Source organism: Mirounga leonina, unplaced genomic scaffold, assembly GCF_011800145.1.
Source record: "Mirounga leonina isolate KUSES-001 unplaced genomic scaffold, KU_Mleo_1.0 Mir_104, whole genome shotgun sequence".
Classification (NCBI taxonomy): Eukaryota; Metazoa; Chordata; class Mammalia; order Carnivora; family Phocidae; genus Mirounga; species Mirounga leonina.
Window position 1 is genome coordinate 12,833,591 of NW_023270231.1, and position 24,268 is coordinate 12,857,858.

The following is a 24,268-nucleotide window of genomic DNA, read 5'->3' on the forward strand; positions in this document are numbered from 1 at the left end:
GGAAGAACTACAAAAACAACAATTAACAAAATGGTAATAAGTAAATACTTATTGATAGTTACTTTAAATATAAATGGACTAAAAGTTCCAATTAAAATACACAGGTGGCCGAATGGATTTAAAAAAAAAAAAAAAAACCAATACCCATCTATATGCTGCCTACAAGAGACTAACTTCAGACCTAAAGACAAATACAGACTGAAAGTGAAGGGCTGGAAAAAGATACTCTGTATAGATGGAAACAAAAAGAAAACTGGTATAGCAATACTCCTATCAGACAAAATAGACTTTAAAACAAAGACTGTAACAAAAGACAAAAAAAAAAAAAAAAAGGCATGATGTAATGATACAGGGGACAATCCAAGGATTTAATATCCATAAATATTTATATAGCCAAAATAGGAGCACCTAAATATGTAAAGCAAAAATTAATAGACATAAAAGGAGAAATTGGCAGTAATACAGTAATAGTAGGGAACTTTAATACCCCACTTACATCAATGGATAGATTATCCAGACAGAAAAGTAATAAGGAAATATTGGTCTTAAATGACACATTAGGCCAGATGGACTTAATAGATATATATAGAATATTTCATCCAAAAAATACAGAATACACATTATTTTTCAAGTGGACATGGAATATTCTCCAAGATAGATCACATGTTGGGCCACAAAACGATTCTCAATGCATTCAAAAAGATTGAAATCATATCAAGTATATTTTCCAACCACAGTGGTATGAAACTAGAAATCATTTACAAGAATAAAACGGGAAAAACACAAACACATGGAAACTAAACATGTTATTACACAACCAGTGGGTCAGTGAAAAAAAGGAAATTAAAAATACCTTGAGACAAATAAAAATGGAAACACAATTTCCCAAAATCCATGACATTCAGCAAGAAACATAGTCCTAAGAGAGAAATTCATAACAATATCGGCCTACCTCAAGAAACAAGAAAAATTCCAAATAAATAATTTAATTTTAAACCTAAAAGAACCAGAGAATAAACAAAAGAAACCCAAAGGTAATGAAGGAAGAAAATAATAAAGATCAGAGCGGAATGAAATATAAACTTAAAAAATAACAAAATATCAATGAAACTAAGATACAGTTCTTTGAAAAGATAAAAAAAATCAATAAACCTTTAGCCAACCTCATTAAGAAAAAAAGAAGGCCCAAATAAAAAAGGAAATGAAAGAAAAGTTACAACTGACACCACAGAAATGCAAAGAATAGTAAGACATTACTGTTAACAGTTATACACTAACAAATTGGACAACCTAGAAGAAATGGATAAATTCCTAGAAACACACATCCTTCCAAGACTGAACCATGGACAAATAGAAAATCTGAATAGACAGATTACAAGTGATGAAATTGAATCCATAATTTAAAATAAAACAAAAACAAAAGTCCAGGACCAGACAATTTTAAAGGTGAATTCACCAAACATTTAAAGAAGAGTTAGTACCTATCCTTCCAAAACCAGTCCAAAAAATTGAAAAGGAAGGAGTTCTTCCAAACTCAATTTATAAGGCCAATGTTACCTTGATACCAAAACCAGAAAAAAGACACCTAAAGTATGTGCTATGGTGAGCGCTGTGAATTGTGTAAGACTGATGAATCACAGACCTGTACCCCTGAAACAAATAATACATTATGTGTTAATAAAAAGATTTTTAAGTTAAAAAAGTAAAAAATAAATAAATAATAAATACAAATTTTTAAAAAGTTTTTTCCAAGGAATGGGAGTTCAGACAGCACACAGTTAGGAATCCTTGACCGAAGGATTCTGGGATGCAGCCAACTCTGTTTATTACACAAAGGACTGTGGCTTCCTTGCAATAGGAAGTCATGTTCAGGCTCTAATGGACATTCAGGGATCATAGTGCATTCTGCTTCTGCTCACTTCTTCAGGGCATCTTGGCCAAAGACATTGGCCAAAGAAGCATGAAATGGTAGTCTGACCTCCAAAGAAATTTTGTGCAAATAATTTTGTTTAAGTGGTTCCTATCCCACAAAGAATAGTGAAAGGCCTGGGTCCTGTTGTGAAAATAACTATTAAAGATGAATTGTGCTGGTTAAAAAAAAGAAAAAAAATACTTCTGATTAACATAGATGCAAAATGCCTCAACAAAATATCACCAAACTAAATTCAACAATACATTAAAAGGATCATAAACCACAATACATTAAAAGGATCATAAATCACAATCAGGTAGAATTTATTCCAGGGATGCAAGGATGGTTAAAAATATGCAAATCAAGCAATGTGATATGCCACATTAACAACATGAAGGATAAAAATGATCATCTCAATAGATTCAGAAAAAGAATTTTAATAAAATTCAACATCCATTTATGACAGAAATTCTCAACAAAATAGGTATAGAAGGAATGTACCTCCATATAATAAAGGTCATCTATAACAAACCCACAGCTAACATCACACTCAATGGTGAAAAGCCATTTTTCTTCTAAGATGAGGAACAAAACAAGGCTGCTAACTTTTGCCACTTTTATTCAAAATAGTATTGGAAGTCCAAGCCAGAGCTGTTAGGCAACAGAAAGAAAGAAAATCCAAACTGGAAAGAAAGAGGTAAAACAGTCACTATATGCTGATGTCATGATCCTATACATAGAAAAACCTAAAAACTCCACCAAAAAACTATTAGAAAAAATGAATTCAATAAAGTCACAGGATACAAAATTAACACAGAGAAACCAGTTGCATTTCTATACACTAATAACAAGGTATCAGAGAGAAATTAAGAAAATAATCCCATTTACAATTGCATCAAAAAGACTAAAATATCTAGGAATAAATTTAACCAAGGAAGTGAAAGACCTATACTCTGAAAACTGTAAAACACTGATGTAAGAAACTGGAGATGACCCAAATATAAAGATATACCATGCTCATGGATTGGAAGAACTATTAAAATGTCCACACTACCTAATGAAATCCATAGATTCAAAACAATCCCTATCAAAATACCAATAGCATTTTTCACAGAAATAGAACAATCCTAAAATTAGGTGTGGAACCACAAGACCCCAAATAGCCAAAGCAACCTTGAGGAAGAAGAACAAACCTGGAGGTTTCACACCTCCCTGATTTCAAGCTATAATACAAACCTATAGTGATCAAAACAGTATGGTATTGACACAAAAATACACACATAGATCAATGGAACAGGATAGAGAGCCCAGAAATAAACCTGCATTTATATAGTCCATTAATCTATGACAGAGGAGGCAATAATATACAATAAGGAAAAGACAGTCTCTTCAATAAATGGTGTTGGGAAAACTGGACAGCTGCATACAAAATAAGGAAATTAGATCACTTTCTTACACAGACACAAAAAGAAACTCAAAAGGAATGAAAGACCTACATGTGAGACCTGAAACTATAAAACTCCTAAAAGAAAACATAGGCAGTAATCTTTTGGACAAGAGCCTTAGCATCATATGTATGGATAGGTCTCCTTAGACAAGGGAAACAAAAGCAAAAATAAACTACTGGGACCACACCAAAATCAAATATTTTGCACAGCAAAGGAAACTATCAACAAAGCAAAAAGGCAACATACTGAATAAGAGAAGATATTTGCTAATGATACGTCCACTAAGGGGTTAATATCCAAAATATATAAAGAACTTATACAATTCAACTCCAAAAAAACCCCAAATAATTCCATTTAAAAATGGGCAGAGGACTTAAAATGACATTTTTCTAAAGAAGACATACAGATGGCCAACAGACACATGAAAGGATGCTTGACATTACTAATAATAAGAGAAACGCAAATCAAAACCAAAATGAGATATCACCAGTCAGAATAACTTGTATCAAAAAGCTAAGAAATAGCAAGTGTTGGCAAGGATGTGGAGAAAAGGGAATTCTTGGGCACTGTTGGTGGGAATGAAAATTGGTGCAACCACTGTGCAAAACAGTATGGTGGTTCCTCAAAATTTTAAAAATAATACCATATGATCCGGTAACTCCACTACTGGATATTTAGCCCAAGAAAACAGAAACACTAATTCAAGAAGATACATGTGCCCCTATATTTATTGCAGCATTATTTATAATAGCCAAGATATGGAAGCAACCCAACTGTCTATTAATAGATGAATGGATAAAGAAGATGTGATAAAGAATATATATATATATAATGGAATATAGATATGTGTGTGTGTATATATGTATGTATATACTGGACCATAAAAAAGAATGAGATCTTGCCATTTGCAACAACATGGATGGATCTAGAGGGCATTATGCTAAGTGAAATAAGGCATACACATAAGGACAAATACCACAAAATTTCACTTGTATGTGGAATCAAAAAAACCAAACAACCAAGCAGAAACAGATTCATAAATAGAGATCAAACTGGTGGTTGCCAGATGGGAGGGGTGGGGGTTCAGAGCAAAACAGATGAAGGGGATTAAAAGGTACAAATTTCCATTTATAAAGTAAGTCATGGAGATGAAAAGTATAGCGTATGGAATATAGTCAATAATATTGTAATAACATTGTATGGTAACAGATGGTGACTACATTTATCATGATGAGCATTGGGTAATGTTTAGAATTGTTGAATCACTATGTTGTACACCTAAACTAATATTATATGTCAACTTTACTTCAATAATAAAAATTAAAAATAAATAAATTTTTAAAATGAAGTGAAACAGATGTCAGGGAAGTTTGTATCAACATAAAAGTGCCATAATATTAAAAGCATCCTGGAAGGACAGCTACCTTGGAGAGTCTCCTGGACTTAGCCTGAATAAGAAATAAACTTCAGTCATTTTAAGAAAAAAACAAAATATCTAGGAAAACAATTTAACCAAGGAGGTGAAAAACCTGTACTCTGAAAACTGTAAGATTGATGAAAAATTGAAAATGACACACATAAATGAAAAGATATTCTGTACTCATGGATTGGAAGGATTAATATTGTTAAATATGTCCATACTACACAATGAAATCGACAGATTCAATGCAATCCCAATCAAGCTACCAATGACATTTTTCACAGAACTAGAGCAAAGAATCCTAAAATCTGTATGGAACCACAAAAGACCTTGAAAAAACAAAACAATCTTGAGGGAGAACAAAGCTGGATGTATCACACTCCTTGATTTCAAGATATACTACAAGGCTCAGGTAATCAAAACAGTATGGTACTGGCACAAAAGCAGACACATAGGTCAATAGAATAGAATAGAAAGCTTAGAGAAAAACCCACACATATATGATCAATTAATCTACAACAAAGGAGGCAAGAATATAAACGTGGAAAAGACCCTCTCTTCAATAAATGGTGCTGGGGAAACTGGACAGCTACATGCAAAAGAATGAAACTACATCACTATCTTATATCATATATAAAAAAGTCAAAATGGATTAAAGATTCAAAGTGGACTAAGACTCCAAATCTTAAAACTCCTCAAAGAAAACATAGGCAGTAATCTCTTAGACATCAGCCTTAGCAACATATTCATGGATATGTCTCCTCAGGCAAGGGAAACAAAGGCAAAAATAAACTATTGGGACTACACCAAAATAAAAATCTTATTTTTAAGATTTTAATTTTTTTAATAATCTCTACACCCAATGTGGGGCTCAAACCACCACCCCAAGATTGAGAATCACATGCTCTACCAACTGAGCCAGTCAAGGTACCCCCAAAATAAAAATTTTTGTACAGCAAAGGAAACCATCAACAAAATGAAAAGGCAACCTACTAAATGGGAGAACATATTTGCAAATCAGACATTTGATAAAGGATTAATATCCAAAATATGTAAAGAGTTTATATAACTTAATATCAAAAAGCAAATAAGCTGATTTAAAAATGGGCAGAGGACTCAAATAGATATTTTCCCAAAAGAGACATACAAGAAGGCCAAGGATGCTTGAAAAGATGCTCAACATCACTAATCATCAGGGAAGGGCTACTGGAACCAATGAGATATCACCTCACAGCTGTCAAATTGACTATTATCAAAAAGACAAAAATATTAAGTATTGGCAAGGATGTAGATAAAAGGGAACCCTTGTGCGCTGTTGGTGGGAATGTAAATTGGTGCAGCCACTATGGAAAACAGTGTGGAAGTTCCTCAGAAAAATTAAAAATAGAACTTTACTATATGACCCAGCAATTCCACTTTTGGCTATTTAGCTGAAAAACAAAAACAAAAACAAAAACACTAACTTGAAAAGAGATATGTTTCCCCATATATTGGATTGGACATATATTGGAAGGACAGCTACCTTGGAGAGCCAGTATATGTTCCCCCATATATTGGATTACTATTTACAATAGCCAAGATATGGAAACAACCAAAGTGTCCACTGATGGATGAATGGGTCAAGTAAACGTGGTATTTATATACAATGCAATATTATTTGGTGATAAAAAAGAATGAAATCTTGCTGTTTGCAAACACATGAATGGACCTCAAGAGCATTATACTAGGTGAAATAAGTCAGAGAAAGACAAATACCATATGATCTCTCGTATATGTGGAATCTAGAAAAAAAGCTCATATTACAGAGAATGGATTGGTGTTGCCAGAGGCAGGTGATTAGAGGTAGGAAAAATAGGCTAAAAGAGACAAAAAGTAAAAAAAAAAAAAAGTTTAAAAAGAAGCAAGAAATAGGGGCGCCTGAGTGGCTCAGATGGTTAGGCGTCTGCCTTCGGCTCGGGTCGTGATCCCGGGGTCCTGGGATGGGGCCCCGCATCGGGCTCCCTGCTCGGTGGGGAGGCTGCTTCTCCCTCTGCTTCTGCCTCTCTCTCTCTCTCTCTCTCTCTCTCTCTCTGACTCTCATGAATAAATAAATAGAACATTTTAAAAAAAAAGAGAGAAGGAGGAAATACCCCAAATATGAAACCTAACTCTATACCTTAAGGACTAGAAAAAGGACATCCTGAGCCCAAAGTTACTAGAAGGAAGGAAATAATGAAGAGCAGAAATAAATAGACAATAGGCAAACAATAGAAAGGATTAACCAAACTAAGAATTGGTTCTTTGAAATGATTTTTTTAAATTGACAAACCTTGAACTAGATCAATCAAGGAAAATAGAAGATCCAAATCAACAAAATTATAAATGAAAAAGGAGACATTATAACTGATACTACAGAAATACAGAGGCTCATGAAAAGCTACTATGAACAATTATGTGCAAACCAACTGGACAACCTAGAGAAATGGATAAATTCTTTTTTTTTTTTTTGAGAAATGGATAATAGGAGACTGAGTCAGTAATCAAAAATCTCCCAAAGAAGAAAAGATCAGACCCAAAGCCTTCACTAATGAATTTTACCAAACATTTAAAAAAGAATTAACACAAATCCTTCTCAAACTCTCCAAAAAATCAAAGAGGAGGGAACACTCCCAAACACATTTTATGAGGCCAGCATTACTCTAAGTGAACCAGATACCAAAACCAGGAAAAAAATAAGAAAACTATAGGCCAGTATCCCTGATGAATACAGATGTAAAAATTCTCAATAAAATACTAATAAATTGAATTCAGCAGCAAGCATATTAAAAGGATCATTCACCAGGATCAAGTGGGATGTATTTCAGGGATGCAAAGATAGTTTAACATACACAAATCAAGCAATGTAATACATCACATTAACAGAATTTTTTAAATCATATGATCATCTCAATAGATGCAGGAAAACATTTGACAAAAGTAAATATCCATTCGTGATTTAAAAAAAAAAAACTCAACAAAGAGGGTATAGAAGGAATGTACCTCAATATAATAAAAGCCACTTATGACAAGCCCACAGCTGATGTCATACTCAATGGAGAAAGATTAAAAGTTTTTTCTCTACTATCAAGACAAGGATGTTCACTCTTACTACTCCTATTTAACATGGTACTAAAGGTCCTAGACACAACAATCAGGCAAGAAAAATAAATAAAAGGCATCAGACTTAGGAAGAAGTCTGATGGTCTTTATTTGCAGATGACATGATTTTATATAGAGAAAATCCTAAAGGTTCCACCAAAAAAACTATGAGATTTAATCAATTAATTCAATAAAGTTGCAAGATGAAAAATTAACATACAAAAATCTGTAGCATGTCTATACACTTACACTGAATTTTCTTAAAATAAATGCCCCATTTACAATAGCATCACAAACAATAAAATATTTAGGAATAAATTTTAACTCAGGAAGTGAAAGATTTCCTTTGAAAACTGTAAGACATTGATGAAAGAAATCAAAGAAGACACAAATAAATAGAAAGGTATCCTGTGTTTATGGATTAGAAGAGTTAATATTGAAAAAAATGTCAGTAGTACCAAAAGATGTGGGGTTTGGGTTTTTAAGATTTTATTTATTTTAGAGAGAGAGTGTGAGTGAGCACAAGTGGGGGGAGGGGCAGAGGGAGAGGGACAAGCAGATTACCCACTGAGCAGGGACCCCAACAGGGCTCAACCCCAGGACCTTGAGATCATGACCTCAGCAGAAGTCAGATACTTAACTGACTGAGCCACCCAAGTGCCCCCCAAAAGCCATGTTTAGGTCCAATGCAATCTTTATCAAGATTTTGAAGGCACTTTTTATAAAAGTTGGAAAAAAATCCTAAAATTTATGTCAAACCACAAAAGACCCTGAATAGCTAAAGTAATCCTGAGAAAGAAAAGCAAGAGGCATCATACTTCCTGAATTCAAGTTATACTATAAAACTATGGTCATTAAAACAGTCTGGTAGTGGTATAAAAACAGACAAATAGACCAATGGAACAGAATTGAGAGCCGAGAAATAAACCCAAGGATATACAGCCAACTAATATTTGGCAAGGGAGCCAAGAATATCCAATGGAGAAAAGACAGTCTCTTCAATAAATGGTGATGGGAAAATTGAATATTCACATGTAAAAGAATGAAAGTGGCCCCATATCTTACACCACTCACAAAGATTAACTCAAAATGGATTGAAGACTTAAATATAAGACTAAAACTATAAAATTCCTAGAAGAAAACAGGAAAAAATCTCTTTGACATAGGTCTTGGCAATGATTTTTTTGTATGACACCTAAAGCACAAGCAACAAAATCAAAATAATGGGATAAAACAAACCAAAAAGCTTCCACACAGCAAAAGAAACAACTAACAAAGTGAAAAGACAACCTACAGAATGGGAAAAAATATTTGCAAGTTATATATATGATAAGGGGTTAATATCCAAAATACATTTAAAAAAAAAAACAACTCATAGGGGCGCCAGGGTGGCTCAGTTGGTTAAGCAGCTGCCTTCCGCTCAGATCATGATGCTCCTAGGATGCAGCCCCACATCAGGCTCCCTGCTCAGTGGAGAGCCTGCTTCTCCCTCTGCCTTGCTTGTGTTCTCTCTCACTGGTGCTCGCTTGCTCGCTCTCTCTCTCTCTCTCTCTCAAATAAATAAATAAATAAATAAATAAATAAATAAATATCTTTTTCAAAAAAATAAACTCATACAACTGTGGGGCATAGAGATTACCTGAATGAATGAATGAATGAATGAATACATACATACATAATAAAAATGGACAAAGGACCCAGACATTTTCCCATAGAAGATAGATGAACAACCAAAAGATACATGAGGAGATGCTCAACATCACTAATTGTGAGGGCATTGCAAATCAAAGCCACAGTAACACTGCATCCCTGTGAGGGTGGTCATCAAAAGACAAAGAGTACATGCTGACAAGGATGTGAAGAAAATGGAACTCTTGGGCACTGTTGGTAGGACAGTAAATTGGTGCAGGTGCTATGAAAAACAGTGTGGAGGATCCTCAAAATTTTAAAAATAGATAATATATAATCTAGCAATTCTACTTCTGGGAATATATCCAAAAGAAATAAAAACAGTGTATCAAAGATCTATCTGTATTCCCATGCCCATTGCTGCATTATTTACAATAGCCAAGACATGGAAACAACCTGTGTGTTCATCAACAAGTGAAGGGATAAAAAAGCTGTTTATATATTTACAATGGAATATGATTCAGCCAAAAAATATGAGAAAATCCTGCCATTTGCAACAACATGGATGACATTATGCTAAGTGATATAAGTCACAGAAAGACAAATACTGTATGATCTCATTTATATGTGGACTCTTAAAAAAATAAATACAAATGAAAACTCACAGAGAAAGAGATCAGATTTGTAGTTACCAGAGGTGGAGGGTAGGTGGAAAGGGAATTGGAGGAAAGTAGTCAAAAGGTACAGATTTCCAGTTATAAGATAACAAAGTACTAGGGATGTAATATACAGCATGGTGACTGTAGTTGACACTGCTGTATGGTATATAGAAAAGTTGTTAAGAGAATAAAATCCTAAGAGTTCTCATCACAAAGCGAAAAAAATTTTTAAAAGAAAAAAAAACATTATATGAGATGACAGGTATTAACTAAACTTATTAGGGATTTCATTTCATTATACCCATAAGTTTATTATGCTGTATAATTTAAATGTATACAGTGATGTGTATCAACTATATCTCAATAAAGTTAGGGGGAGGAAGCTAATTTGAACCAATGCTGTAACAATATCCCTTTCCCAAGGGCGTAGTAAATTGGGGAATAAAATCCCACCTTAAATTATCAATGGCTAACATTTAGCACTTACTACTTCTTTATGATTGGTGCACCCAGGCCAGGGGTCAGAGGCCTTATCAACTCTACATAATAGCAATAAACCCAAATGTTGGCAGTCAGAAGTTAGGGACCCCTCTTCTGGTTTTGCCCATTGTTCGGTTCCTTCTGCAATCCTAGCACCCTCACATACTAATATAATTGTTACAATGATGGTCATGCTTATATATGATTTCCATGTTCTTTCCCATGGTTACATGTTACGGTATATATTCATATATATATATATATATATGCAGATACACACATGATTATATTATGGTTATATATATATATGATTTGCCTGTTAGCCTCTCTCAGGTAACTGAAGATAGGGATTTATATCACTCCAACTGTATTTTAACCAAGAATATACATCAGAATCTCCTAGCCCCTATTCCCTAGGGGGCTGATCAGCAGCTGTGGAGTGCTTTGAGAGAGCATCCCAGGTGGTTTAGAATCACATGCCTGATGGAGAGCAGCTGGTCAGAGAGGTGGTACAGCCTAGAGGTGAAGACACTGAGTTCTGGACTGGGATCCTGGCTCTACCACTTATTATTTGTTTAAGCCTGAACAGGGCACTTAAACCTATCTGTACCTTGTGTGTAGAGTGGGGATCATAGTGCTTGCCTGGGAGTGTTGTGAGGATTAAATAAGATAAAACAAGGGTAGCTCTGAGAACACACTAAGCCCATCATAAATTCTCAAGACACATTGGTGTTGTTCATTCCTGCATTCCAGAGCAGGCACCAAACCTGACACGAGCAGAGATTTAATGTTCAATAAATAATAAATGCACAGGGAGCTGTATGATATTAGCAAAGAGAAGCAAAAAGAGAAATTAGTAAGGAAAGGGAAGGATAGAAGGATGACCAAGGAGATGGGAAATACATAAGCATGATAACCAGCAGCTGGCTCAAGAAACCCTGAAAATCCTTCCTCGTTATTGCCACATTATTCATTCTGCCTAATAAAATGTTGGCAAGGTCTTGAACTGAAATTTTCAAACTCGCAGGATTAAGAATCTTGCTGGCCTTCTGCACTTGTCCCAAATGAAGCAACCCCACATAGCCAAACTTCTGTTTCCAGAGGAAGTGATCATTCTGACCCCAGCTTGTGGTTTGCTTTGAATATGGTGACTCTAATTGGGGATCAAGAGCCTCAATAATTCTGACAGCATTAACTTTTGGACCTGTTTTTTTTAAAAGATTTTATTTATTTGTCAGAGAGAGAGAGAGAGCACAAGCAGGGGGAGCGGCAGGCAGTGGGAGAAGCAGGCTTCCTGCTGAGGAAAGAGACCGATGCAGGACTCAATCCCAGGACTCTGGGATCATGACCTGAGCCGAAGGCAGACGCTTAACCAACGGAGCCACCCAGGCATCCCTGGACCTGTTTTTTAAAAATCCTACCACTCCCCCTTTACTTTCTTGACTGTTCTTACCTATGGCTGCCTGTTTGATTACATAAATCTTCCATTTGGAGTTGGGTGCCCTGTAATCCCAAGAACCCAACGCCTTTATTCCTATCTCCATGCTTTGATGCATTTTCTTTCAGAAATGTTCTATCTCAAGAGTTTTATCCCCTTCTCTCTGAGATGACTCCATGGAAATGGCAATAGTTTGAGGAATCAAGTAGTCCTGGGTTCAAATCCAGCTTCCACCACTTGTCTTGATTTGTGACCACCTCTGAGCTCAACTGCCCATGTATAAAATAATTTCTACGTGTTGTGAGAATTAAACTGGGATAAGTTATGTAATGTACCTAGGACAGTACCTGTCAAAGCATGAGGGGCTTATATCGGTTTAGATTAGTTTCAACTGCTAGTAACAGAGATTAGAAATAACAATGGCTTAAATAAGATATGTCCTTATTTGTTATGACCTAAAAGGAGTCTAGAGGTAAGCCATTCATGGCTGGTATGGATGACCATTAGAAGATATGTAAGTCAACAGGGATCTAGACTTTCTCTGGATGAGCCATCATCCTTCCAACCTCAAAGTCACCCCATACTTACAAGGTGAATGCTGGAGCTCCAGGGATCATAGCCACCTTCCACCCAGGAAAAGGAGGAAAGTGGGAAGAACAAATGGGTGCCTATTTCTCAGCAGAGTCAGTTTCCTTTAAGGTTCCCAGGAGACCCAGCTGACAACTACCACTTACATCATGTTAGCCATCCACTTCTGAGGAAGCTATGAAATGTAGTTCTTTACCTGGGTACAATGCTGCTCCCTAGAATACAGATGTCTGTGGTGTTAGAATTATTCTATGTCTCCCCATCAAGCTATAATATGGAGCCCTCAGGGGCTGTGGCAATGCTTTACAGTTTCTTCATCATTTGACAAGTCAGGGCACTCAATGCATATATAATACAGGAATCAGTACAGCCAGTTAAATGTCTAAGTGGTTAAAAGTGGTTCAAGTGTGAAGACCTAAGTTCCAGTCCAACCCTACCACTTCATTGTTATGTGACCTTGAGCAAGTATGCGACCTCTCTGCTTTGGGCTCAGTTTCCTTATTTGTCAAGTGGTCCTTGTGAGCACCAACTCAGACAAGAGATGCAAATTGCCTAACACAATGCCTATGTACAATAACCCCAGCATGTGTTAAAGTTATTACCACCACCACTACCATCACCATCATCACTGTTATTATTAGGTGCTATTGAATTATTAGGTAAGTTAAGGAGGTACCAGACATCTCTCACTTCTCTTTCTTCTGCCTGTTTACATCTTCCCTTGCCTTCAGTGGTCACCCCAGGGACATCTGGATTTGCAGTCAATTATGTTGAAAGAGCCTGGGCTCAGTCGGCCTCATTTTATTCACTTCCAGCCATCCACTCAGGACTAGCTGAATCTCAAGAATCCCTCTCCTTTGCCCCTAACCAGAGTCTAGTCACCCAGATCTGCCTTCTGAGACAGGCTCTCTTCTCTGATCAGATCAGCTTCTAAATAAATATTAAATTATGTCTAGGTGTGTTCCACTATTCCTTTCAAATCTAAGTAAATCAGTTCCTTTGTTGGAATTCCCCAGCCCTGTTGAGGTCTCCCCACTGATGTCTTGCATCCTTGACAGTGGCAAGAATTTTCTCTAGATAGAAGTAAAGAAGTTCACATAGCAATAAGCCTTCCTATTCCCAGATCTTTGCAAAATATGGATTTCTAAGTCATCCCCCCCACCCTCCTAGGTACCTTTACTTGAGGCTTCAGAAGAAATCTTGGCACCTACTCTTAAAGATCATTAGCTACTCAGCTGGTAATGTGCTCAAAAACGGTTCAAAGTGTGCAAATATACAAATTATCTTGCCCTCCAAGGTGGCCAGGCAGGGCAGTCAGAACCCCAGTGTCCAGGGCTATTTGTATGGCTAACTTATACAGTGCACAATTTTCACTATTCATACTTTCTACAACAGGATGATACTCCTTATAATTGTGCAGTGTATGGTCTACATAACTACTCACAGCAGCCATGACCAGATTAGTCATCTGTGACCATAAGCAGCCTCATTTTTGTATCTTAGTGCACCCTACAAATATTACCATTTTCTTTGTGTACCATGACATAAAGAAGTTTAGAAAACACTACTCTAAATAACTTAAAGGTTAGTTCTTCCTCCTGTGAACACTTGTTCCCTGGCCATGTCAGCCATATCCTCCACAGAAGCTAACATGCCCAGGTGATGTCTCTCAAACCAAGCCCATTGTGTTTTCCCAGGTCCATGGAAGAAATCTCTTGTCCATTGACTATGACCGGAATATTCGGACAGAAAAGATCTATGATGATCACCGGAAGTTCACCCTGAGGATCATTTATGACCAGGTGGGCCGCCCGTTCCTCTGGCTCCCCAGCAGTGGGCTGGCAGCAGTCAACGTCTCATACTTCTTCAATGGGCGCTTGGCTGGCCTTCAGCGTGGGGCCATGAGTGAGAGGACAGACATTGACAAGCAAGGCCGAATCGTGTCCCGCATGTTCGCTGATGGGAAAGTGTGGAGCTACTCCTACCTTGACAAAGTAGGTGAACGTGCTGTCCCCACTCAGCTGGGGCTTTCCCTTATTCACACTTCTCTTCTTAAGATGACCTGATATGCTTTGCCATAAGACATTTAACATCTTTACTTTGACTCTACAAGGTCTCCCCTCATGCTCCCATCCTCACTGGGAGGGAGGAAAATCTGAGGGAAAATGTTATTCATAGCTCATCACTATTACCATTAAAAGGAAAAAAAAAAAGTGCTAGACACTTGGTAATGGCAAAAAGAATGGATTGTCTGATTTTATTTAAAAGAAAAAATGCTGTTGAAGCAGACAGAATCATCCCACTGGCATCACGGCTAGTCATTATTTATGATTTGGAAATGCAATGATTCATTTCTGCCTTCCCCGAAATTAAGTCATCCGGGTAGGGAATTTTGCCTAAAACTCAAGCACACAGAGCAACATCCTCCTATGTGGCCTATAAGCTGAAACAGCCAATGGATTCTCTCTACATAATTCCCTATGTCTAAAAGTGTCAGATTCAGGTCTCCATGTCAGAAAGGGTCAGGTTGGAGCAGAAGTAAAAAGAAGTCCTTTTGGGGCACAAGTCAAGACTTTTGAAGGCTGTCCTGGTCCTCTAAGTCATTAGATAGGGGCTTGCTCAGCTTGGGCCTCTCCCCTCAACACAGGTTCCATTTCTATTTCTTCCTTTCTTGCCTGTCCATTACAGCAGTCACTTGCAGACAGAGCAGTGACCTCCATAAGAGTGGGACTGCTTCCCTTTGGTCATCCCTGAATCCTGTTCTCATTATGCCATAAAATACTAGAATGGTTGACCAGAGGAAGCAAGAATCTCCCACTTGCCTCAAGTTTGAGGCCATTTGAGGCCAATCGATGATTCTGGGTTATTTAATCTTTTTAGTAGTTTCTAAATGGAAGATATGCTTTCTCTTTAGATGTAATCAGGGGTGGCCAACACATAGTATTGGGTGTCCCCTGCGGCGCCGGTGGCAGTCATTTCTAAACAACCTTAGGATTTCTTGTTATTGAGCCCTAGAAGTAAACTCAATGTCCTTCCAGCCCTTTCTACTCAAAGTATGGTCTAAGCAACATCAGGATCACCTGGAAGCTTGTTACAAAAGCAGATTCTCAGGCCACCTCCCCCCTCATCCCTCATCCTCCACCAAACTACTAAATCAGAATCTGACTTTTAACAAGATCCCTGGGTATTTCACATGCACAGTAAAGTTCGGGAAGCACTGGTCCAGGTAGCCACCATAATCCATAAGAATTAGCATGTCCAGTGAAATCAATCTACTCATAATCTCCCGTCTAAACTTCCCCATCCTTCATGGCTTTTGAATCGCCATTTTGGGAAATGGAGTAGATTCTGTCCATTTGAGTGCTTGGTCTTAAAGAGCCAACTCATGCGTTCCTTCCCCCTTTCCTTCCTCCAGTCTATGGTCCTCCTGCTTCAGAGTCAGCGTCAGTACATATTTGAGTATGACTCCTCCGACCGTCTCCACGCCGTCACCATGCCCAGTGTTGCCCGGCACAGCATGTCCACCCATACCTCCATTGGCTACATCCGCAACATTTATAATCCCCCTGAAAGCAATGCTTCAGTCATTTTTGACTACAGTGATGATGGCCGCATCCTCAAGACGTCCTTTTTGGGCACCGGGCGCCAGGTATTCTACAAGTATGGGAAACTCTCCAAGTTATCAGAGATAGTCTATGACAGTACTGCTGTCACTTTCGGATATGATGAGACCACCGGCGTTTTAAAAATGGTCAGTCTCCAAAGTGGGGGTTTCTCCTGCACGATCAGGTACCGGAAGATTGGCCCACTAGTGGACAAGCAGATCTACAGGTTCTCTGAGGAAGGCATGGTCAATGCCAGGTTTGACTACACCTATCATGACAACAGCTTCCGGATTGCAAGCATCAAGCCCGTCATAAGTGAGACTCCCCTTCCTGTTGATCTCTACCGCTATGATGAGATTTCTGGCAAGGTGGAGCATTTTGGCAAGTTCGGAGTCATCTATTATGATATAAACCAGATCATCACCACCGCGGTAATGACCCTCAGCAAACACTTTGACACCCACGGGAGGATCAAGGAAGTCCAGTATGAGATGTTTCGGTCCCTCATGTACTGGATGACAGTGCAATATGACAGTATGGGAAGGGTGATTAAGAGGGAGCTAAAACTGGGGCCTTATGCTAACACCACTAAGTACACCTATGACTATGATGGGGATGGGCAGCTCCAGAGTGTGGCTGTCAATGACCGCCCAACCTGGCGCTACAGCTATGACCTCAATGGGAACCTCCACTTGCTGAACCCGGGAAACAGTGTACGCCTTATGCCCTTGCGCTATGATCTCCGGGATCGGATAACCAGACTCGGAGATGTGCAGTACAAAATTGACGATGATGGCTATCTGTGCCAGCGAGGGGCTGACATCTTTGAGTATAACTCCAAGGGCCTCCTAACAAGAGCCTACAACAAGGCCAGTGGGTGGAGTGTCCAGTACCGCTACGATGGTGTGGGGCGGCGGGCTTCCTACAAGACCAACCTGGGCCACCACCTGCAATATTTCTACTCTGACCTCCACAACCCGACCCGCATCACCCATGTCTATAATCATTCTAACTCAGAGATCACCTCACTCTACTATGACCTCCAAGGTCACCTCTTTGCCATGGAGAGCAGCAGTGGGGAGGAGTACTATGTTGCCTCAGATAACACAGGCACTCCTCTGGCTGTGTTCAGCATCAACGGTCTCATGATCAAACAACTGCAGTACACAGCCTATGGGGAGATTTATTATGACTCCAACCCTGACTTCCAGATGGTCATTGGCTTCCATGGTGGACTCTATGATCCCCTGACTAAACTGGTCCACTTCACTCAGCGTGATTATGATGTGCTGGCAGGACGATGGACCTCTCCAGACTACACCATGTGGAAAAATGTGGGCAAGGAGCCAGCCCCCTTTAACCTGTATATGTTCAAGAGCAACAATCCTCTCAGCAATGAGCTGGATTTGAAGAACTACGTGACAGGTGAGGACTCTACCATCTCAGTTGGGCAGTGGCTCCCTGTGGGGTGGTTGTCCTGGTAGACTGTCGGGAACTTCGAAAGAAGGTCTTACTTCTGATGATAGGGGAATCCTGGAGACCTATAAATTCTGGTCTGTACAGTATCTAGAACAGTCGAGTGACAGCAGTACAGAGCAGTCTTCAGATCTGTTTGAAGATGTTCTAAGCCCATTTAGTTGAAATAACTTTTATAAGAGCACTTCCTACCCCAAGAGAGGAATGCAGCCTTATGAAGGGGGAAATAATGGGACTCTGGTGTCAGATTCTCTCTTCTACTTATAAGCCAAAGACTTTGGACTAGGTTTCTAAACTCTCTGAGGTGTAGCTTCCTTCTCTGTGAAAAGGTACTAATAAAACCATCCCACAAAGTAATCGTGAGAAGTAATGAACTTATACAGATAAAGTTTAGTGCCTAGCACTTAGACAGTGGATGCTCACAAAAGAGTATCTGCTCATGCTATTACCGTTATCATTACAAATGAAGCATTGAGTTAGCATAGATATGAGATGACTGAGCCCCAGTTCCTGACCTCCCAAGCAGGCTGGCAAGATATAAACAGTCAATGATAATGCAAAGCAGAATTAGGTTTGTGCTACCATATAGGTGTCTGTTCAGTTATTTATTCAATAAACATTTATAGAGTGGCATTATGCTAGATTCTGAGGATAGAAATGATGAACAAGACAAACACCCTTCTCTCAAAGGGGGTTGTGTATATATCTGTGTGTGGATGACTTCAAGTTTGAAAATTGTGACATAGTGCAGAGGGTCCCGTGTCAAACTGGGCCTAAAGATTGAAGGGGATCTTGATTGGCAAAAATGAGCTCAAGGCTAAAGAAAGACTATGAGTCAAAAGAACAGAGGAAGCTTGGAGAAGGGTATGGATCAAGGGGCCAAGGAGGGCAAATAATCTACTGCCTCATGGTAAGTGAGAAATTGGTAAAATAAGGGTCCCTATCACTTATCTCATCCATATATCTCCATCCATCTATCCACCCATTAACCCATTCAACAAATATTTTCATAATATCTAACATAGACTAATATCCATTTCCTCACCCACATATCTCCATCCATCTATCCATCCAATCTCCCATTTGATGAATATTTTCATAATATCTAACATATACTAAGTATTAGAGATGCAGTGGACAGGAAGATAAGGTCCTTATTCTCAGGGAAAGAAGGAAATCAGGATGGATGGATGCATGCATGCATACAGAGGCCAACTTTCAGCAAGAAAGCCAGAGTCATCCCACCTGTCCATGCATTGTAGAGGAACAACAGTAGGGACCCAACTCCAAGGCCCCCAAGCTCCAGGAAACTCACAGCTCTTGGCCATGAGCCAAGGAGACATCAAACCCAAAGGGTCCCTACCCTCAGGTGACCAAGAGTCACTTGTCCACCTTCAAGAAAGGAAGCAGCAGCTGGCCAAGCACAGAGCTGCCCTCAATGTCCCATGCTACAGAAGGATGACCTTAAAGATCAACTTGTGGCCATGCCATATCTCATCCTGACGTTCCAGAGCCTTTTAAGTTGAACCCAGCATTCCCCTACAACCGAAGCAGCTGGTACCTTTTAAGCCCAGTAGCTATGACCAAGCTAGTTCCCTCCTGTTCTTCCCACCACACCTCATCGAGAGGCCCTGCCATGGTATTCTGCCATGGTCTCTCTTCTCCATGGCTTAGCATGACTGTTATCCCCCAGTTCACTGCACTTGCAAATTAAAGGACCTCTCAGGAAAACGTACACACATATATGTATGTACATAGTTTCAGGTAACAATAAGTGCTATGTAGATAAAATAGGATAAGGGGTTAGACAGAGAGTGATGGGAAGCACCTCCTATATTTAGGGTGCTCACAGAGGACTTTCTGAGGAGGTAGCTTTAAAGCAGAGACCTTTATGAAGCAAGGAAGGGAGAGGAAGAGTGTTCTAGACATAGGAAACAGTGTGAATGGGAAGGCAGACCATGCCTATCTTAGCCTTGGGAGAATTCCTTCACCCTCCAGAATGTGCTTCCCAAAACACGGCTTGGCATTGGATAACTTAGGGATGAGTCAGCCAGAGTCAAAGAAAAAGAAAGCCCTCAGAGTAGGCTGAATGGATACCAGGGCTGCAAAGGTCCAAACAAAATCATTCACAGAGCAGTCAAACACACAGACCCCCTCAGCGACCTCCCTAGTTCTCCTGCAAAGGGGAAAAAAAATTATCAGAATTTTCTGAACAGTAATATGACTTTCCTCATTCCAGCGCTTCACAGAGACTCAATAAATGGGAATCAAATCAAGTTGAACTAAGTCCAACAAAACTGAATCCAGAAACCATTCGAAAGAGTCTAAAATAAAAGGTAGTGTTAGAGAAGCACGTGCAGAGGGCTGATGTGAGCAGTCAAAACTGGGAAAGAAGGACCCAGGCAGAGCAGAGCATCAGACCAGGCAAAAGCCCACACCTGCTGCCCATTCAACATGAGCTGCCCCCTGGAGAGAGGATCCTAGCAGAGAACACCAAATCATTCTCTGCTGTTTGAATGTTGGCTAATCTGTAAACCCCATCTAAATTAGTCTTAATTTGCCACTTAGGAGACGAGCAGAGTGGTTGAACTTGCCGCTCACAATTTAAGCAGAAGTAATTAAGATGTAGTCGGGAGGAACGCAGAGAACAGAACCTTCTCTCACTGGTGCTCAAAAAAAACATCATCGATGTTTTGGAAACAGAGCTTTCTGAATGCAAGAGGCAGCCGCTGAGGCTGGGGGAGGTTCTGCTTCCTCCTGAGAATGCAAGCACGAAGGAGAACAGCATAGAGTACCTGTGAGTTCAGAGGCCCCCAGGTTGGAGCAGAGGTGTAGCCACCAGGAGATGGTGAAGGAGGGCCAGAAGTGCTTCCTTTCCCACTCACAGCCTCCAAAGCAGCACCCTGCCCAACCGGTATTTTTTAAGGTAATATATTGACAATTGATACACCTGTGATAACCAGATATTAGAGGAAAGGATGTAGAAAAACAGACTGGGAGGCAGACTCCCTCCCCCCACAACCTGCAGGGGCTCAGTCTTTTCCAGCTCTGGCATCACAGGAAACTCCTCAGTCCCAGACAAATGCGGGACCCATTCCCAGCCCCAAGCCTGGCCTGTAATTCAGGCCCGTTCATCCTGATGTTAGAACCTGAGTACATCTCAAGACCTCAATGTTAGCCTTGCTAATCATTTGCTGTGTCACTTGGATGATACCTCAAACTTTCTGAGGCTTCGTTTCTTCCTCAGCAAAATGGTGGTAATCATAGCGCTCACCCCATGGGGCTGTAAAAAGTAAATGAGGCCTGCTGTGTAAGGTGCCTAGCATGGTGTTAAGGCTAATAAATGGTAGGGATGCATTTTGTTACTTATAAGCATCCATGGACTTGGACATGCAGAGGTCATAGATGAAGAGTGGAGATACCACCTCTGCATTATTTTCTGAGGAACGTGGGGAGGGGTCTCCAAATCCACCCCGAAATGGATCCAAATTCTGGTCTAAGCAGCACTGCTTTGGCAAACCTGACACCCCAGACAAATGCGAATTAAGCAAACGTCCTAGAAATCATCTGCAATGACTTGTATTTTCTCCCCACCCCTTCTCCCCAGCGGGTCTTTGGGCTTACGAACTCCAGGCACATGTGAGCATAGTGGGATTTTATGGAATTGAATTTCCCTAAGTGAAGAAGAAGGTACAACGTCCTTCTCACATTAACCCTCTTCTCAGATCTACACTTAACACCGAAGATGCTGTTCTGACAGCATTTTTGGAGATGGAGAGTATGCTCGGCGGCCACAACATCATCACATGCCCTGAAGAACATGAGAGGCAAAGAGTAATGAGCCATTAGGAGGGGCCACCTCATCAGCTCCTGCCCCAAAGGCTCACTCCCTACAGACTGTGTAGGGAGCCTGTCCCCAGAAAACACTAATTACTTCAAAAAGGAAGAGGGGTATTTGTGTGGTGCCAGAAGTGCTTTCTGCAGAATGGAGGAGATGAGCAACTTGAATAAACATTCCAGAATAGGTTTAGACTCAGAAACTAAGCCAAGTTAGAAACTTTAAGGAAAAGAAAAGAAGGTAGAGGACATGCGCTATCAGCCTTCATGGAAGCAGCCATTAAAATGTCCAGTCTCAAAGACAGGGGGTTCTCAGCATCACCTCCTGAGTACGAGGGAGGGATCCCAGCAGTGAAAAGATAGGGATGGGGAGAGTCTTGGAGGGCAAGATCTCTCTTGTCTTTCTTGGAATTCCCCACATATCCTACATATCCCTGATGAAAGATGGGATGATTTTATATGGTGTACAGATGAGGTTAATAAATAAAATGGGAACACAGATGGGGAAAGTTTGCCTCTTTAATGCTTTTTATTCTTCCAACTCAAAGAGAAAGTCTCCACCTGATGCTGGTATGTACTTCATACCTCATTAACACTTCCAATCTCCCCTTTTAACAAAGAGAGTAGGTCTGAGACCCCCTCAGTAGCAGGTAACAAAAATCATGCTGTAATTTAATTGCATTGCTTTGTTTTCTTTGTTTTAATTTTATAGTTATTTTCTGTTTGCATCAAGTGAGTCTGCTTTCCCATTTATGGTAGTAACATGAAGTTTCTTTTTTGAAATGGACTTAAGTGGAGCAGGCAAATTTATCTTTTTAATCAGTAAATCAGTACTACTACAGGTGATACCTGGATATGGCAAAACAATCGTGATGAGTGACCATGAATATCCAAAGTTGGGAGATCCATCCTCTACAGCAGCCAGCACCTACCTTGCACAGAATAGGTGCTCTGTAAATATATGATCATTGCTGGATTAGAGCCAGGCTTCTGTCTGCTAGATGGAGACACAAGGCAATTGCAAACCTGTATTCTTTTTTTGTTTTAAGATTTTATTTATTTGAGAAAGAGAGAATGAGAGACAGAGAGCATGGGAGGGAGGAGGGTCAGAGGCAGAAGCAGACTCCCCGCCGAGCAGGGAGCCCGATGCGGGACTCGATCCCGGGACTCCAGGATCATGACCTGAGCCGAAGGCAGTCGCTTAACCAACTGAGCCACCCAGGCGCCTGCAAACCTGTATTCTTAAATGACTCTTCCATAGTAACTACACGTATTAGTAATAGCCCAAGTTATTGAAGGAACTAGTCTGTGGCCAAGGACAATGGATGGATTGTGGATCCCAGATTCCCTCTCATCAGAAGGTTCTTTTATGCCTACGTGTTTAGTAGCAAAGTCAACATTAAACTCCTCACAGCAGTCCCAGGGCAGGAGGTAGTTATACCTTACTTAACCTGTCCAGAAGCGTTCTCTCAGGCACCATTAGTTCCTCTGTTACAGTACTCAGGGTAGCTTTTGCCACATATATTCAGTGTTCTTTCATTCATTCATTCCATGTATACTATCAAGCACCTATTTTGTGTCGGGCATTATCATAGGACCTGGGAGGACATCAGTGGATAAAGCAAAATTTTTAACTCCCTGCCTTAATGGAACTCACATTCTCAGTGAGGGAGACAGACAGTAAACAATAAATACACAAATGATACAGCATGTTAGAATGTGATTCCTTGGGGGGCAGGGGCTGGAGGATGAACAGAATAAGGGGACTTGGGATTGCCGGAGGTGGAGAAGGGGAGCGGGTTTTAAATGTGGTGGTTGAGTTTGCCTTATTCAAGAGGCAACATCTGAACAAGACTTGAAAGAGGTGAGAGAGCCAAAAAATACTTTTAGGGAAGTACACTCTGGGCAGAGGAGCTTGTCAGTGCAAAGGCCCCAAGATGAATGTGCCTGGCATGTTCAAAAAATAAAGGGAGAGAGCAAGAGAACATGAGGTCAGACAGATAACAGGTGAGTGTCCTTATAGACCAGTAGAAAGACTTTGGCTTCTTCACTGAGAAAAATGGGGGCTCCCTGGGTGTTCTGAGCAGAGGAATGGCATAGTCTGCTCCAGGTTTAAAAGCTCATTCTGGCTGTTATGCTTATAAGGTATTGGGGCAGAAAGGTGGAAGCAGGGAGCCAGTTAAAAGTCCAGGTGAAGAGGCGCCTGGGTGGCTCAGTTGTTAAGTGTCTGCCTTCGGCTCAGGTCATGATCCCACAGGACCCTGGGATTCAATCCAGTATCAGGCTCCCTGCTCAGCGGGAAGCCTGCTTCTCCCTCTCCCACTCCCCCTGCTTGTGTTCCCTCTCTCGCTATGCCTCTGTCAAATAAATAAAATCTTTAAAAAAAAAAGAGAGAGAGAAGTCCAGGTGAAGGATGATGGGCCAGGATCGAGGTGGTGAAGTGATGACAAGTGGACACAGATTCTGGATCTATTTTAAAAGTAAAAATAAAGGATTTAACTATATGACTCAGCAATTTCACACCTAAGTATGTATAGAAGCAAGAGAACTGAAAACAGGTTTTCAAACAAAAATCAGTACACAAATATTCATAGCAGCATTATTCATAATAGTAAATAAATAAATAAATAAATAAATAAATAAATAAATAAATAAATAA

At 39.8% G+C, this 24,268-nt stretch overlaps 1 protein-coding gene across 2 annotated transcripts in view; it reads left to right on the top strand.

Annotated features, from left to right (window-relative positions):
* Positions 1–24,268, top strand: part of TENM2 (teneurin transmembrane protein 2) — a 923,830-nt gene that overhangs the window by 893,408 nt on the left and 6,154 nt on the right. For both annotated transcript variants that reach the window (XM_035013873.1, XM_035013878.1), the window contains 2 exons: positions 14,389–14,685; positions 16,107–17,721. In XM_035013873.1, the coding sequence (XP_034869764.1) occupies positions 14,389–14,685; positions 16,107–17,721 (1,912 nt within the window). The remainder of the gene's footprint in view (positions 1–14,388; positions 14,686–16,106; positions 17,722–24,268) is intronic.